The 19213-nt window shown below is 37.0% G+C and overlaps 1 protein-coding gene across 1 annotated transcript in view; it reads right to left on the bottom strand.

Annotated features, from left to right (window-relative positions):
• Window positions 1-13295: 13295 nt before the first annotated feature.
• Window positions 13296-19213, bottom strand: part of Redic1 (regulator of DNA class I crossover intermediates 1) — a 37290-nt gene continuing 31372 nt past the window's right edge. Inside the window, exon 11 of the mRNA XM_074081739.1 lies at window positions 13296-13670. Within this exon, the coding sequence (XP_073937840.1) occupies window positions 13296-13670 (375 nt within the window). The remainder of the gene's footprint in view (window positions 13671-19213) is intronic.

Genomic DNA, 19213 nt, shown 5'->3' with positions numbered 1-19213 from the left:
ACCAATGAACCAATAAAGAAGTGGGCAACTGAACTAAACAGAACTTTTTCAAAGGAAGAAATCCAAATGCCAAAACACATATGAAAAAATGCTCACCATTCCTGGCCATAAAGAAAATTCAAATAAAAAACACACTAAGATTCTACCTCACCCCTGTTAGAATAGCTATCATCAAGAACACCAACAACAACAAATGCTGGTGAAGATGCGGGGGAAAAAGGAACCCTCATATACTGCTGGTGGGAACACAAGCTAGTACAACCACTGTGGAAAACAATATGGAAGCTTCTTAAAAAAACAAACATAGATCTGCCATATGATCCAGCAATCTCACTCCTAGGGATATACCCAAAGGAATGCAACTCAGTTTATTCGAAAGGCACCTGCGCCATGTTTATTGCAGCACTATTCACAATAGCCAAGTTATGGAAACAGCCAAGATGCCCCACTACTGACGAATGGATTAAGAAAATATGGTATTTATGCACGATGGAATTTTACTCAGCCACAAAGAAGAATGAAATTTTGTCATTTGCAAAGTAAACAGATGGAACTGGAGAACATCATCTTAAGCAAAGTTAGCCAGGCCAAGAAGGCCAAAAATCATATGTTCTCCCTCATATGTAGACTTTAGATCTAAAAGAAATGCAGTAATATTATTGGACATGGATCATATGCTAAGAGGAGAACACATACAGGAGGAATAGGGAAAGGTAGGAAACCCAAAACCTGAAAGTGTTTGATATGCCCACTGTAGAGGAGCTAATATAGTAATCTTAAACTGACAGAGGCCACTATGGGAAGGTGACCAGGAAGTAATGAACAGGTCAGGAAGAGATGAATCGATTTGGGTTGTAATACACATGTGCATAGAAGCAATGCTAGGAATCTCTCTGTATAGCTATTCTTATCTCAACTAACAAAAATGCTTTGTCTTTCTTGTTATTGCTTATGTCTTCTCTTCCACAAAATTAGAAAAAAGGGCAGAACAGGTTCTGCCTGGAAATGAGGGGGAGAAGAAGGGAGCAGAAGGGCCGGATGTCCCAAACAATGTATGCACATATGAATAAATGAATAAACAATAAAAATACGCTGCTCTCTGGTGGTAGGGATCAAACTGGGGTCTCGAGCATGCGAGGCACACCCTCTACCAGGGACCTACAGCTCACTCCCTCTACATTTTCTTATTTCCTTTTTCTTCCTGCATATCTGGCCACTTAGCCTTCAGAATGCAGGTATGTTTGTGCCAGGTGCGCCCTAGAAGAGGAGAGAAATCCATCAGAGTGAGAAGGTGAGAATGACATGATAGAAACTTCTTCCCATGCCCCCCTCCTGCTGTGTGACTGGGCGTGAATCTGCTGGGGCCTGGTAACAAGTTACCACAGACTGGGAGGCCTTAATAACTAGTTTATTTCCTCACAACTGTGTAGTATGGAAGTCTGGACGTCCACAGGGATGTTTTTTCCTGTGGCCTCCCTCCTTGGCTTGGTGTGGCATCTGCTCCCTGTGCCTGGCACAGTCAGCTCTCTGTGTGTGACTGTGTCCTGATCTCCTATTCTTGAAAGGACATCAATCTAATTGGATTAGGGCCCTCCCAGATGACTTCAATTTAACTGAATCACCTCTTTAAAGACCCCCATCTCCAAATCCAGTTACATTCCGAGGTTCTGCGGGTTAGGAAATTTTGAAAGTCAGGATTGTGCTTCAGCCTATAATCATGGTGTGTGTGTGTGTGTGTGTGTGTGTGTGTGTGTGTGTGTGTGTGTGTGTGTTGGGGGGGGATCTTTTCCCTCTTTGGTTTCCATTAAATCTCTTTGTCTATAACATGAGGTAGTTTATAACAGATAAATTTGTGACTCTTTTGCAACTCTAAATTTTTCTGGGTTAAAAAAATGAAACCATATGAAGTAGATGCTCTAGCAATGAGATTCTGTATGGTCAGGCAGAAAACCAGCCAGGTGTTTCTGAGTGAATTACCTATAGATAAATGGTGCCTGACACCCTCCACTTTACTTGCACTTACATTTACTTATCATGTGGGACTGAGAGAGAGGAGGGAGGAGAAGGGAGGGGAAAGTGCCCAGATCTCCAAAGGATCCTAAGAAGTCCAAAGCCACATGGTCAAATGAAGATGGACTGAAAACTCCTGAAACCATGAACCAAAATACACCTTTCCTCCTATTTAAAAAAAAAAACTTCCTTCAAAAGACCATCATTTAAAAAACTAAGAGCCGGTACATACTGGAGGACATAGCTTTTCTGGAATGCTTATTATTAATGATAAATCTATTTGAACATGATTGACATATTTGGGAACAATTATAGCATAATGCAGATTTTACATTGACTAGCAAAACACAAGGTGAACACATAAAACTGAACCTGTAAGAATCCAGTAATATAGGCATGCACAAACTGAACACAAACACATACTTTAAACACTTAACAGCTACCCTGAATTCGCTGTTTTATATTGTTTTAAAAGATTGCTCTCAAATAGCATTCTCTTTTTTTTTTATTCATATGTGCATACAAGGCTTGGGTCATTTCTCCCCCCTGCCCCCACCCCCTCCCTTACCACCCACTCTGCCCCCTACTTCTCCCCCCCACCCCCTCAATACCCAGCAGAAACTATTTTGCCCTTATTTCTAATTTTGTTGAAGAGAGAGTATAAGTAATAATAGGAAGGAACAAGGGTTTTTGCTGGTTAAGATAAGGATAGCTATATAGGGAGTTGATTCACATTAATTTCCTCTGCATGTGTGTTACCTTCTAGGTTAATTCTTTTTGATCTAACCTTTTCTCTAGTTCCTGGTCCCCTTTTCCTATTGGCCTCTGTTGCTTTTAAGGTATCTGCTTTAGTTTCTCTGCATTAAGGGCAACAAATGTTAGCTCATTTTTTAGGTGTCTTACCTATCCTCACCCCTCCCTTGTGTGCTCTCGCTTTTATCATGTGCTCAAAGTCCAATCCCATTCTTGTGTTTGCCCTTGATGTAATGTCCACATATGAGGAAGAACATACGAGTTTTGGTCTTTTGGGCCAGGCTAACCTCACTCAGAATGATGTTCTCCAATTCCATCCATTTACCAGCAAATGATAACATTTCGTTCTTCTTCATGGCCGCATAAAATTCCATTGTGTATAGATACCACATTTTCTTAATCCATTCGTCAGTGGTGGGGCATCTTGGCTGTTTCCATAACTTGGCTATTGTGAATAGTGCTGTAATAAACATGGGTGTGCAGGTGCCTCTGGAGTAACCTGTGTCACAGTTTTTTGTGTATATCCCCAAGAGTGGTATTGCTGGATCAAATGGTAGATCAATGTTTAGCTTTTTAAGTAGCCTCCAAATTTTTTTCCAGAGTGGTTGTACTAGTCTACATTCCCACCAACAGTGTAAGAGGGTTCCTTTTTCCCCACATCCTCGCCAATACCTGTCGTTGGTGGTGTTGCTGATGATGGCTATTGTAACAGGGGTGAGGTGGAATCTTAGTGTGGTTTTAATTTGCATTTCCTTTATTGCTAGAGATGGTGAGCATTTTTTCATGTTTTTTTTGGCCATTTGAATTTCTTCTTTTGAGAAAGTTCTGTTTAGTTCACTTGCCCATTTCTTTCTTGGTTCATTAGTTTTGGGAGAATTTAGTTTTTTAAATTCCTTATATATACTGGTTATCAGTCCTTTGTCTGAGGTGTAGCTGGCAAATATTTTCTCCCACTCTGTGGGTGTTCTCTTCAGTTTAGAGACCATTTCTTTTGATGAACAGAAGCTTTTTTAGTTTTATGAGGTCCCACTTATCTATGCTATCTCTTAGTTGCTGTGCTGCTGGGGTTTCGTTGAGAAAGTTCTTACCTATACCTACTAACTCCAGAGTATTTCCTACTCTTTTCTGTATCAACTTTAGAGTTTGGAGTCTGATATTAAGATCCTTGATCCATTTTGAGTTAATCTTGGTATAGGGTGATATACATGGATCTAGTTTCAGTTTTTTGCAGACTGCTCACCAGTTTTCCCTGCAGTTTTTGTTGAAGAGGCTGCTAGTTCTCCATCATATATTTTTAGCTCCTTTGTGAAAGACAAGTTGGTTATAGTTGTGTGGCTTCATATCTGGGTCCTCTATTCTGTTCCACTGGTCTTCATGTCTGTTTTTGTGCCAGAACCATGCTGTTTTTATTGTTATTGCTTTGTAATATAGTTTGAAGTCAGTTATCTTGATACATCCATCATTGTTCTTTTGACTGAGTATTGCCTTGGCTATTCGTGGCTTCCTGTGTTTCCATATAAATTTCACGGTAGATTTTTCAATCTCTTTAATGAATGTCATTGAAATTTTGATGGGAATTGCATTAAACATGTAGATTACTTTTGGGAGTATAGACATTTTTACTATGTTGATTCTACCAATCCATGAGCATGGGAGATCTCTCCACGTTCTATAGTTTTCCTAATCTCTTTCTTCAGAAGTTTATAGTTTTCCTTGTAGAGGTCATTCAAATCTTTTGTTAGGTTTACACCTAGGTATTTGATTTTTTTTGAGGCTACTGTAAATGGAATTGTTTTCATACATTCTTTTTCAGTTTGCTCATTGTTAGTGTATAGAAATGCTAATGATTTTTCTATGTTGATTTTATATCCTGCTACCTTGCTATAGCTATTGATGATGTCTAGAAGCTTCTGAGTAGAGTTTTTTGGGTCTTTAAGGTATAGGATCATGTTGTCTGCAAATTGGGATATTTTGACAGTTTCTTTACCTATTTGTATTCCTTTTATTCCTTCTTCTTGCCTAATTGCTCTGGCTAGGAATTCCAGTACTATGTTGAATAGGAGTGGAGATAGTGGGCATCCTTGTCTGGTTCCTGATTTTAGAGGGAATGGTTTTAATTTTTCTCCGTTAAGTATAATGCTGGCTGTAGGTTTGTCATATATAGCTTTTATAATGTTGAGGAACTTTCCTTCTATTCCTAGTTTTCTTAGAGCTTTTATCATGAAATCATGTTGGATCTTATCAAAGGCTTTTTCTGCATCTATTGAGATGATCAAGTGGTTTTTGTCTTTGCTTCTGTTAATGTGGTTTATTACATTTATTGATTTTCGTATGTTGAACCACCCCTGCATCCCTGGGATGAAGCCTACTTGGTTGTGATGAATAATCTTTTTGATGTGTTGCTGAATTCGGTTTGCCATTATTTTGTTGAGGATTTTTGCATCAATGTTCATTAAGGAGATTGGCCTATACTTCTCCTTTTTGGAGGTGTGTTTGCCTGGTTTTGGGATAAGTGTAATACTGGCTTCATAAAATATGTTTGGCAGTTTTCCTTCCCTTTCTATTTCGTGGAACAGTTTAAGGAGGGTTGGTATCAGTTCTTCTTTAAAGGTCTGATAGAATTCAGCAGAGAATCCATCAGGTCCTGGACTTTTCTTTTTGGGGAGACTCTTGATTGCTGCTTCAATTTCATTTTGTGTTATAGATCTATTTAGGTGATTAATTTCCTCTTGGTTCAGTTTTGGATGATCACATGTATCTAGAAATCTGCCCATTTCTTTAAGATTTTCAAATTTATTTGAATATGCGTTCTCAAAGTAGTCTCTGATGATTTCCTGGACTTCCATGGTGTTTGTTGTTATCTCCCCTTTTGCATTCCTGATTCTACTAATTTGGGTTTTTTCTCTCCTCATTTTAGTCAAGTTTGCGAGGGGTCTATCGATCTTGTTTATTTTTTCAAAGAACCAACTTTTTGTTTCATTACTCCTTTGTATGGTTTTTTTGGTTTCTATTTCGTTGATTTCAGCTCTTATTTTTATTATTTCTCTCCTTCTATTTGTTTTGGGATTTGCTTGTTCTTGTTTTTCTAGGAGTTTGAGATGTATCATTAGGTCATTGATTTGGGATCTTTCAGTCTTTTTAATATATGCACTCATGGCTATAAACTTTCCTCTCAGGACTGCCTTAGCTGTGTCCCATAGGTTCCGGTAGGTTGTGTTTTCATTTTCATTGACTTCCAGGAACTTTTTAATTTCCTCTTTTATTTCATTGATGATCCATTCTTCATTAAGTAATGAGTTATTTAGTTTCCAGCTGTTTACATGTTTTTTGTCTTTATTTTTGTTGTTGAGTTCTACTTTTACTGCATTGTGATCAGATAGTATGCACGGTACAATTTCTATTTTCTTATATTTGCTGAGACTTGCTTTGTGCCCTAGGATATGATCTATTTTGGAGAAGGTTCCATGGGCTGCTGAGAAGAATGTATATTGTGTAGAAGTTAAATGAAATGTTCTGTAGACATCAACTAGGTCCATTTGATGTATTGTATATTTTAGATCTTGAATTTCTTTATTGATTTTTTGTTTGGATGACCTATCTATTGATGATAATGGTGTTAAAGTCTCCCACAACCACTGTGTTGGTGTTAATATATGCTTTACGTCTTTCAGGGTATGTTTGATGAAATTGGGTGCGTTGACATTGGATGCATACATGTTGATGATTATTATTTCCTTTTGGTCTATTTCCCCTTTTATTAGTATGGAATGTCCTTCTTTATCTCATTTGATCAATGTAGGTTTGAAGTCTACTTTGTCAGAGATAAGTATTGCTACTCCTGCCTGTTTTCGGGGGCCATTGGCTTGGTAAATCTTCTTCCATCCTTTCATCCTAAACCTATGCTTATTTCTGTCGGTGAGATGGGTCTCCTGTAAGCAACAAATTGTTGGATCTTCACTTTTAATCCATTTCGTCAAGCGGTGCCTTTTGATGGGTAAATTAAGTGTGTTTACATTAAGTGTTAGTACTGATAGGTATATAGTGATTCCTGTCATTTAGTTGTCTTCGTTGTTTGAAGGTTTGATTGTGTGTACCTAAGTTGAGATTACTCTCTACTGTCTGGCTTTTTCTTTTCCTGTGGTTTGGTGCTGTCTGTCTTTTCATGGTTAAGTTGGGTTTCACTTTTTGTGTGCAGAATCCCTTGAAGAATCTTTTGTAGTGGTGGCTTTGTGGTCACATATTGTTTTAGTTTCTGTTTATCATGGAAGACTTTTATTGCTCCATCTATTTTGAATGATAGTTTTGCTGGGTAGAGTATCCTGGGGTTGAAGTTATTTTCATTCAGTGCCCGGAAGATCTCATCCCACGCTCTTCTTGCTTTTAATGTTTCTGTTGAGAAGTCTGCTGTGATTTTGATGGGTTTACCTTTGTATGTTACTTGTTTTTTCTCTCTTACAGCATTCAATATTCTTTCCCTAGTTTCTGAACTTGTTGTTTTAATGATGATATGTCATGGGGTAGTTCTATTTTGATCGGGTCTGTTTGGTGTCCTGGAGGTTCTTGCATCTGTATGGGAATATCTTTCTCTAGATTTGGGAAATTTTCCATTATTATTTTGTTGAATATATTATGCATTCCCTTTGCTTGCACCTCTTCTCCTTCTTTGATGCCCATGATTCTCAAGTTTGGTCCTTTGCTGGAGTTGGTGAGTTCTTGCATTTTCTTTTCACAGGTCTTGAGTTGTTTAATTAATAGTTCTTCAGTTTTTCCTTTAATTACCATTTCATCTTCAAATTCTGAGATTCTGTCTTCTGTTTGTTCTATTCTGCTGGACTGGCCTTCCGTTTTGTTTTGCAGTTCTGTTTCATTCTTTTTTCTGAGGTTTTCCATATCCTGGCAGTTTTCTTCTTTATTGTTGTCTATTTTTGTCCTGAGTTCATTTATCCATTTATTCATTGTGTTCTCTGTTTCACTTTGGTGTTTATACAGTGCTTCTATGGTTTCCTTTATTGCTTCTTTTGCTTTTTCAAATTCTCTATTTTTGTTGTCTTGGAATTTCTTGAGTGTCTCCTGTACATTTTGGTTGACCCTATCCAGTATCATCTCTATAAAATTTTCATTGAGTACCTGTAGTATGTCTTCTTTTAAATTATTCTTGTGGGCTTCATTGGGTCCTTTGGCATAGTTTATCTTCATTTTATTGTAGTCTGGATCTGAGGGTCTGTTTTCTTCATTCCCCTCTGGTTCCTGTACTAATTTTTTGCTGTGGGGAAACTGGTTTCCCTGTTTTTTCTGTCTTCCCGTCATTGTCTTTGGTGTTGTTACTGTCCCTGTACTGTGTGCAATTAAGTATTTTCTAGCTTGTAATAATAACAATGGTAATATTTAGAATGGAAGGGTGAGCTGAGATGGAAAGCACAAAGTTAAAGAAAAGGGAAAAACAAACAGACAAGAAGAAGAATACAGAACAAGGAATCAGACAAGAAAGTATCAAAGGTATAAACAGGGAGTGTTAGTGTACTAATCAACAGTAAGCTGAACAGGCATTAGAGAGACAGAGAGAGGATTGAAAATAAAAAATAAAAAAAGATAAGAATAAAAATAAAAAATAAATGAAAGAAATATCTATATATAAAAATAAAATAAAATAAAATGAAAAATAAAAAATTTAAAAAACCCCCCAAAAACCAAAAAACCTCCAAGTTAAAATGCAATGAAGTTTCAGTCTTAATAATTTGGGTGTCTTTCTCAGTCTCCAAACCTGGAGATGGTGCCTCAGATGTTGTTCTGTAGTTGTCTCATCAAACGGGATGCATAAAGTAGAACAAAACTACACACACACACACACACACACACACACACACACGCACAAAACCCCACCAAGTGTCCCAAGTTCAAATGCAATACAATTTCAGTAAATTTTTCAGCATGCAGGTGTAATTCGGTTGTTCTCTCATGAAAGGTAGGGAGAAAAAGAGAGAGAAAAAAAAAGAGTCTGAAGAATTCTGAGAATGGTATCTGTGGCTGTGGCTTGCCTGCCTGCTGCTGTCAGCCTGCTGTTGCTGGAGGCGTTATTTATGCAGATCTCTGGGGTGAGCTTAGCACTCACCTGGCCCCACAGGCTTTGTTTACTCAGAGTTCTCCTGTGCGTGAGCCTCTGCTACAAGCTTTCCCCTTTCCAAGCATGCTGGGAAAAGTGACACTGCACCTGCTTTCTCAGGCCTGCGTGTTTATTTACAGTTCATGTGGGAAGTGGGTCTTCCCCCCTCCTGTGCAGTTTTCCTCCCACCACCACTTTTACAAGCTTTCCTGCTCCTGATTACTGGGTGGTGCTGCTGCTCCTGCCAGCCACCATGTTTGTTTACAGCTCATGTGGGAATTGGGTCTTCCCTCCTCTCCTGTGGAGTTTTCCTCCCTCCACCACTCTCACAAGCTTTCCCGCTCCTGGTTGCTGGGCACGCGCCCCCGCTCCCGCCGGAGCCTCTCCGGCCTGCCCGGCTTGTTTATTTACAGTCCCTGGAAGGATTCCCTTCCCCCAATCTTTGGCGCTCAGTGCACCCCACCCTCTTTCCCACGTGTCTTTATTGTTCTTATTGTTTATTAGTCAGTTCTCTTTTTTCCCCAGGTGGAGGTCAGTCTGTCCAGGGGGCTATGCTGTACTGGCCCAGACTTGTCTGTGGGAGTACCGTGGTACCGTGAAGCTCACCTTGTCTGCATCTTCCCAAGGCATCTGGGCGCGGGTGACTGACGGCCTGGGGGCTGTCCTTGTTTCTCCATTTAATGTGAAGTGGAGATTCTCTTCGCCGGCTGGAGATGTGAAGGGGTCAAAGTTTTGTCTCTTCTCAGTGATTTTGCCTGCAAAGTGTGTCTCCAGCATCTCTCCAAGATTTCACTATAGGAGGCTCGCTTTCTGCTTCTTCCCTCTAGCCGCCATCTAGGAATCCCAAATAGCATTCTCTGATACTTACAGCTTGCTTTTACATAAGAGAAAACAGCTAAGAGAAAACTCTCAATAGACAAGTCAGACGTACTGACAATTAGAAATCAATCTGGAATGTATGGAAACAGGACTTGACAAGGAAATATGTGCCAGGCAATGATAGCATTGCTACCTTCCTGTGGTGTCATGTAGTAGGAATAAATATTCACCAAGAAAGTATAAATAAATTCCTTAAAACTAACCTTAAATGTCAAGTGCTTGTAATCCTAGCTACTCAGGAGACAGAGATCAGGAGGATCACAGTGTGAGGCTAACCTATGCAAAAAGTTCATGAGACCCCCATGTCAATCAATGACTGGAAATGGTGTGTCCACCTGTCATTTCGCTGCATGAGGAAAAACACAAGTAGGAAGAGTGAGGTCCAGGTCATCCCAGGCATAAAAGTGAGACCCTATCTCAAAAATAACCAGCACAAAAAGAGCTGGAGTTGTTGATGCTGACCAAAGCACAAATTTGGGTAAACACCAACTCCAGCTCAGCACTGAGTACCATCAGTTATTATTGGATGTAGTCTTATTTGAAGGAAGTCATTTATGACTGGAAGTTTACATTATAATCGGGTACAGAATCATTAAGTTCTCATTTTGTTTCATCTGAATACAATTTACCTAAGATTTACTTTATAATATAAATCTTAAATTGCCAATATAGAATGAAAACTATTTTTATTTCAATTCTTTTTTATTAATATTTCCATCATATGGTTTCACTAGAGAAAATCTAAACTAGTGTTTTGAGAAGTATAATTCATTAAATGAGATGAGTTATTTTATAAAATTATTCTCTCTCATTTTCATTTTTATCTCCTTAAAGCACCTAAGGAGCTAGTAACTGTGAAGTTAGTAAACAGTCACAAAATCTTCCTTCTGACACCAATTATAACTTTAGGATTAAAACACCACCCTCAGATCTGACAATTCACAAAAATTCATTGAACTTGCTAAAATATACTATGCTCCCAATTATGGTTTGCTTATTTCAGGGAAAGAACACAGATTAAGGGAAGAAACAAAGGACATAGCCTAGGAAAGACCCAAATGCGGAGCCTCCAGTTTTCCTCTCCCATAGTCATGGACCGCATTCCTTTCCCTACCAATACCCTTCACAGCACACATGGAGTATTACTAACTAGAAAGGGTCACCTGTGGTTGATGTCCAGTATTTATTTACTAGGGCTCTATCTCAGGGGCAGGTGACTGCCTACATGACATTTTCCAGCTCCTTAGGAAGTTGAGCTGACATTGCTCGATTCAAAACTCCCATCCTAAGTCACACTGTTACTATCTGGCTCCACATATCTTCTCCCAAACAAATAAAGACACTCAATGAAGGATGACATTCCAAGGATTAAGAGGTTACTTCCCAGAAGCCAAGGCTAGTCTTCTTTTTGGACAAGATTAAACTCTAGTACATTATCCTGCCCTCACTTATGCATAGTCATTGCATTTTAAAATTCCTGAAATTCTTATCTTACTGAGCAAAGTGATATATTATGTTGACAAAAATAGAACTAGGTGTAGACTTTTGTAAATAATGTGCTTTTATTATTGTTAGACTGATTCATATTTGAAATTTGAAACCAATATTACTCTGATATTATCATTAATTATTTTTCCATATATCAGTCTTTACTACTATAATATGCCAAATCTTTGCAAAATTATGTTCAGGTAATCAATCCATAATGGAACATCTTTCATATCGGGATGAAAATATGCCCTTTTGAAAAAGCATAGATGTACATGAGATAATTATAATCCCCTTTCATGATAGCATCTATATTTCACAAAAATTACTTTGGGTTTATGGTACTCTCTGTGAAGCAGCAGAAATAGCTTCTTAAAATAATCTAAAAATCTGAAGATGGCTACTACTTAAACATTAGCAGCTGGATTTCCAAATTGTTATGCTTCAAATCACCTCTGCAACACAAGCAATTGAGAAGTGTGTTTATATACAAATGCAGTTTCCAATCATTCTTTTCTTCAAAGGCATGGAAGCCCAACACAATTTATTTTTGGCTCAGTTAAGTATCAGAAGGCCCTCTGCTGTGTACGCTGTAATATAGTCTCTGACTTACAGTGCTTATCAATTGAAAGCAGTAATTCAGCAGAAAATGCCCTCTGAATTTTGATCTTTTTCCTGGGCTAATCATCCATATATGGTGCACCACTCCTCAGTGCTGGGTAGTGGAGGCAAGTCATAGCTCCTAGTCAGCAACCACAAGGGCAAATAGCCAATACTCTACAGTACCGAATTATAAGCTGTTATGTTTGGTAAGTCAGGTGTATCAAATGCACTTCTGACTTAGAACACCTTCAATTTATGATCAGCTTATCAGGATATAACCCATCATAAATTAAGAAGAATCTGTATATCCAAACAGTATCAATTTTGGAATGTAAACATTTAAAATATTAGCATGAACTAAGTCATGTGTTAGAAAAAAAGCCTATTATTTTAGAATGAAAAATTTTGATGTATTTAAAAAATCTTAGCAACATTAAAATTAATAACATAAATCACCTTTTCCTTATATGATGTTCATCTTGTTTTTCACATGTTCAGACCTGCCTGTGCCTAACACATTTAAATTTTTCAATAAAAATCTAAATGAAAAAAAAAATCATGGTTTCCAATTTAAAGGAATTCTATAAAAGCATTAAGATGCTTTTTATTTACAAAAGAGAAAAAGACAGTCTTCTTTGAACTAAACAGGCCACAATAAAACATATTATCCAAACAAATTAGAACATATATTTTATCTAAAACTTAATCCATGGGCCTGGAGTATAGCTCAATGGTACAGCACTTGCTTAACATGCATTAGGTCCTGGGTTTGATCCCCAGCCCTGCAAAAAGCAGAGTGAAGGAGACAGCAGGAGAGAAGCAGGGAGGGAGGAAGGAAGAGGGGTCGAGAGTAAGGGAGACCAACCAGAGTTTTTTAAATAAATAATAAAAATTAGTCCATAATATTTAAATAAGGTGTAACATTAAAGAGAAGTAGTGAACAAAATGCATGTAACGAGAACATAAAATATTAGATATTTGTTATTATTTTTTGCCTGAAAATCTTTATGTTGCAATATATAACTGCACTAAGTTTTTAAAATAAATACCACAAGGAGGGAAGCAAAGAAGCATATTTTTAATCCATAAATAATAGCATATCATTATATTGTAATGAATAATAGACAAGAGAATGCTAATACATATAAAAGTTCATTTTCTGAAAATTTGAAGATATACTAGACCTATTAAAGAAATGCCTATATAAAAATTAAATGCATAACTAATCTTAAAATGTCTTAGACAAAAACATAAATATACCTCTGAATATCTTCAACTTATGCTTAGCTATATTTTCTCATTCTTTATTATGTTATTTAAATCCCAAACACTTATTATCACCTTACATCCTAGGCTGAGAGTTTAGAATATTACTAGAATATTCGTAAGGATTTCCTGCCCTCCAGTGGTACCTGCCTTAATATTTTCATTGCACCTTTCAATACTGCAAACAGAAGACACATCACTTCTCCATGCACATTCTGAAATTATCACACTGTATGGCAACATCTAATTTTTCTTCTACTACAGGCTCTCTCTCTGTTTGCACCCCAGCATCACATCTTGCAGCCTGCAGAACGCAGTTTGTATTGGCTTTGTTTTGCAATATGTGTGCTGAGTTGCAATGACACTGTGGACATTGATCTGTATTATTTTTCACTGAGAATTGATCGAAATTCCCATTCTGTTTGTGAATTTTGGCATTATCCTTAATCTTATCACCTAAATGTTTTCCCATCTTTTCTACATAAAAATCATTAGCTGTTTCTGTGGTTTTCATAGATATCTTATTTGAGTCTTCAATTTGCTGCAGTATTTGATCTTCATCTTCAGATAGCTAAAAGAAATTAAATAATTTTGTTGTAAATAGTGTTAAATTGAAAAAAATCATTCAATCACTTTGAAGCAGACACTGTTAATACTTGCAGTTTAGGAAATTTCTAAATACCAAAGAAAATTTAACAGGTAACAAATCAAAGTATCAATGGCTCTTCAAATACCTCTCAGCAGGTTTTGAATTTTAAAGCAGTAATAATTCTTTTATTAAAAATGTAAAAGAGCAAAAAAAAGAAGAGGAATCTTGTCTTTTCTCAGTACCTATAATCATAGGCTTCAGCACCTCACTACCCTTTCATAGAGGAAAAAATGATTTGCAACACACTCTTCAACCACTTAAAAAGAGAGGAGACATAGTATTTTTGGAGGGACCTGCTAACATATATAACTTGTTTGATTATTCATTCATTGACTTATTAAGTAAAAAATAGCTATTATGTAACTTTTATGCCCCCCTCCATGAAACATACAATGTATCTTAAGGAAATAACTTTAAAGTAAATATCAGCTAACAGGAAATCCAGTAGGAAAAGGCAGTTGAACAGCAATAAATATCTCAACTATCATGTAACTTTTAATAACTTTTAATAGTTCTATATTTCCATTTGAGTTTGAGTTTTTAAAGTTCATGAAAAAATTATCTTTTATGGAGACTAATGAAAATATTTTTATGTCCAAGAAACAGTATTAAAGCTGAGCACAAATTGTAGAAAGCAAGCTCAAGGTACTTTATTTATTCAAGAAGCAAGTATTCATTTAGCATCTACAATGTAAGTTAAACTAAATGGTTGCTGTTGTCTGGGAACACATGATAATGGGCAGAAATGAAATGCCAAATAATCATACACATGAATATGTAACTAGAAACTGAGAAAAGCATTGTGAACACAAGTATGAGACACTTTGAGAGTTTAAAGGCCCTAGTTTACACTAGGAAGCCAGGAGGGACTTCTTGAATGAGTGACATATTTTACAATGATACTAAAAGGTTGAACAGGAATATGGTCGAAGAGCAGAATATATAAAAGCCTAAGCAAAGAGGCTGATTAACTAAAGAAAATGAAATTCCAGTATGTATGGAGCAGAACAATAGAAGAATACAGAAGATGCTTGCCAAGGGCCAGCTTACACAAAACCAGTAGCCACTGTACAAAGTTTAGATGCTCAAGTAAAATAGGAATCTACTGAATAGTAGTTACACATGGGAATAACATGATTCAATTTATATTCTCAAAAAATCATGCTGTTTGCTAACTAGAAAAGATACTGGGCCAATAGTAAAAATAGATAGCTTTTTCAGGAAACAACCACAGTAGTTCAAGAATACAATGGTGGTAACATGGAGTAGGGTACTGATACCAGAAACTGAGAGAAGTAGATACATTTGTAGTTCACTTCGGAGGTATAATTGGATAAAGTGATGGAATGAATGTGGTTGAGGGAGGCAGATGAGACAGAGAAAGTTGTGACAATATTAACTGTTGAACTAAATTTCTGATATGAACACATGAGTAGGTATCTACTGATATAGAGTATGTCAGAAAAACTGATAAGGGGAGAAAACCAGGCGATGTTCAGGTTAAGGTAGGAAAAGATTAAGATTTTCTGAAATATTCGAGAAGATATGTCCAATAAAAAATTGAACATCTAGGATCAAGGTTAAAGTCATAAAGCTGGGAGTGCCATCACCTGGATAGTATATAAAGTCACTGGAGTTCCTTAAAGTTTTATAGCACAAGTTCAAAGATAAGGGTCCTGTTTTAAACCCTAAATATTACAACATTATATAGGAAGAAGAGTAGAGGGACAAAGCATAAAGGCACATTCATAGAGGGATGAAGGTGTTAACATACAAGCATAGACAAAAAATGTTTGTTTGTGATGCTGGGATCGAACCCTGTGTCTCACTCATGCTAGGCAAACACTCTACCACTGAACCCTCAACCCCACAAAAATGCTTTTAAAGAAATAACGTATTAAGTCAGGTGTAGTGGTGCATACTGTAATCCCAGCTACTCAGGAGGTGGAGACAAGAGGATCACGGTTTGAGGGTCAACCTGGGCAAAAGTTAATGAGACCCTATCTGAAAAACAAACTAAAAGCAAAAGGACAGGGGCATGGTTAAAGTGGTAAAACACTTGTGTAGAATGAATGAGGTGCTGAGTTCATTCCCCACCACGACAAAAACAAAAATAAGGAAAGGGAGAAGGGGACGGGAGGAAGGAAATAAAATAATTTCTACCAAAATTAGGAGTACTTAAAACTTGAACACTGAAAAGTATCCAATAAGTTTGGCAAAAGAGAGGCCATTACAAAGACACCTCCAAAAAGGAGAACTATAGACCAATCTCCTTAATGAACATTGATGCAAAAATCCTCAACAAAATAATGGCAAATCAAATTCAGCAACACATCAAAAAGATTATTCACCATGACCAGGTAGGCTTCATCCCAGGGATGCAGGGGTGGTTCAACATATGAAAATCAATAAACGTAATAAACCACATTAACAGAAGCAAAGACAAAAACCACTTGATCATCTCAATAGATGCAGAAAAAGCCTTTGATAAGATCCAACATGATTTCATGATAAAAGCTCTAAGAAAACTAGGAATAGAAGGAAAGTTCCTCAACATTATAAAAGCTATATATGACAAACCTACAGCCAGCATTATACTTAACAGAGAAAAATTAAAACCATTCCCTCTAAAATCAGGAACCAGACAAGGATGCCCACTATCTCCACTCCTATTCAACATAGTACTGGAATTCCTAGCCAGAGCAATTAGGCAAGAAGAAGGAATAAAAGGAATACAAATAGGTAAAGAAACTGTCAAAATATCCCTATTTGCAGACGACATGATCCTATACCTTAAAGACCCAAAAAACTCTACTCAGAAGCTTCTAGACATCATCAATAGCTATAGCAAGGTAGCAGGATATAAAATCAACATAGAAAAATCATTAGCATTTCTATACACTAACAATGAGCAAACTGAAAAAGAATGTATGAAAACAATTCCATTTACAGTAGCCTCAAAAAAAATCAAATACCTAGGTGTAAACCTAACAAAAGATGTGAAAGACCTCTACAAGGAAAACTATACACTTCTGAAGAAAGAGATTGAGGAAGACTATAGAACATGGAGAGATCTCCCATGCTCATGGATTGGTAGAATCAACATAGTAAAAATGTCGATACTCCCCAAAGTAATCTACATGTTTAATGCAATTCCCATCAAAATTCCAATGACATTCATTAAAGAGATTGAAAAATCTACTGTGAAATTTATATGGAAACACACGAATAGCCAAGGCAATACTCAGTCAAAAGAACAATGCAAGAGGTATCACAATACCTGACTTCAAACTATATTACAAAGCAATAACAATAAAAACAGCATGGTACTGGCACAAAAACAGACATGAAGACCAGTGGAACAGAACAGAGGATCCAGATATGAAGCCACACAACTATGAGCAACTTATCTTTGACAAAGGAGCTAAAAATATACGATGGAGAAATAGCAGCGTCTTCAACAAAAACTGCTGGGAAAACTGGTTAGCAGTCTGCAAAAAACTGAAACTAGATCCATGTATATCACCCTATACCAAGATTAACTCAAAATGGATCAAGGATCTTAATATCAGACCCCAAACTCTTAAGTTGATACAAGAAAGAGTAGGAAATACTCTGGAGTTAGTAGGTATAGGTAAGAACTTTCTCAATGAAACCCCAGCAGCACAGCAACTAAGAGATAGCATAGATAAATGGGACCTCATAAAACTAAAAAGCTTCTGTTCATCAAAAGAAATGGTCTCTAAACTGAAGAGAACACCCACAGAGTGGGAGAAAATATTTGCCAATTATACATCAGACAAAGGACTGATAACCAGAATATACAGGGAACTTAAAAAACTAAATTCTCCCAAAACTAATGAACCAATAAAGAAATGGGCATGTGAACTAAACAGAACTTTCTCAAAAGAAGAAATTCAAATGGTCAGAAAACACATGAAAAAATGCTCACCATCTCTAGCAATAAAGGAAATGCAAATTAAAACCACACTAAGATTCCACCACACCCCTGTTAGAATAGCCATCATCAGCAACACCACCAACAACAGGTGTTGGCGAGGATGCGGGGAAAAAGGAACCCTCTTACACTGTTGGTGGGAATGTAGACTAGTACAACCACTCTGGAAAAAAATTTGGAGGCTACTTAAAAAGCTGGACATCGATCTACCATTTGAGCCAGCAATACCACTCTTGGGGATATACCCAAAAGACTGTTACTCCAGAGGCACCTGCACATCCATGTTTATTGCGGCACTATTCACAATAGCCAAGTTATGGAAACAGCCAAGATGCCCCAGCACTGACGAATGGATTAAGAAAATGTGGTATCTATACACAATGGAATTTTATGCAGCCATGAAGAAGAACGAAATGTTATCATTCGCTGGTAAATGGATGGAATTGGAGAACATCATTCTGAGTGAGGTTAGCCTGGCCCAAAAGACCAAAAATCGTATGTTCTCCCTCATATGTGGACATTAGATCAAGGGCAAACACAACAAGGGGATTGGACTATGAGCACATGATAAAAGCGAGAGCACACAAGGGAGGGGTGAGGATAGGTAAGACACCTAAAAAACTAGCTAGCATTTGTTGCCCTTAACGCAGAGAAACTAAAGCAGATACCTTAAAGCAACTGAGGCCAATAGGAAAAGGGGAACAGGTACTAGAGAAAAGGTTAGATCAAAAAGAATTAACCTAGAAGGTAACACACACTCACAGGAAATCAATGTGAGTCAACTCCCTGTATAGCTATCCTTATCTCAACCAGCAAAACCCCTTGTTCCTTCCTATTATTGCTTATACTCTCTCTACAACAAAATTAGAGATAAGGGCAAAATAGTTTCTGCTGGGTATTGGGGGGGGTGAGCAGGAGGGGGTGGAGTGGGTGGTAAGGGAGGGGGTGGGGGCAGGGGGGAGAAATGAACCAAGCCTTGTATGCACATATGAATAATAAAAGAAAAATGAAAAAAAAAAAAATAAAAAAAAGAGAGGCCATTAGTATCCTAAGCAAGAGCAGTGTGGATGCCAAGTTAGAGGCAAAAAGTGGAAGGAATGAAAATGGAAGAATAATAGGAGGAGAATTCCATTTAAACATCATTCCCACTCAAAATATATCACACCAATTATTCATGTTTAGTCTTCAATAACATTATATAGTTTTCTTATTTTATGATTTAAGACCTTATTTTTGAATGTATACTTGCCTTTTTTGTTTCCAAATATTGTGTTATTTTTTAAAAAGCTCTTAACATAAATATATCATGATCTATCTATAGTGTATATATGTATAACTATATACACCTATATATATGGCATGTTGTTGCATATAAATACATACATATATTTATATGTCTCTTGATAAGACATTTATAAAAACAATTTTTATAAATGTGAATGAGTAGTGCTCAGTCACACTGTTTACGTTTCTTGTTTATGTTTTTCTTACATATTAAAAATATTTC

The sequence above is a fragment of the Castor canadensis genome, chromosome 8 (assembly GCF_047511655.1).
Source record: "Castor canadensis chromosome 8, mCasCan1.hap1v2, whole genome shotgun sequence".
NCBI classification, from domain to species: Eukaryota; Metazoa; Chordata; class Mammalia; order Rodentia; family Castoridae; genus Castor; species Castor canadensis.
This window is presented reverse-complemented; position numbering and strand designations above follow the sequence as displayed.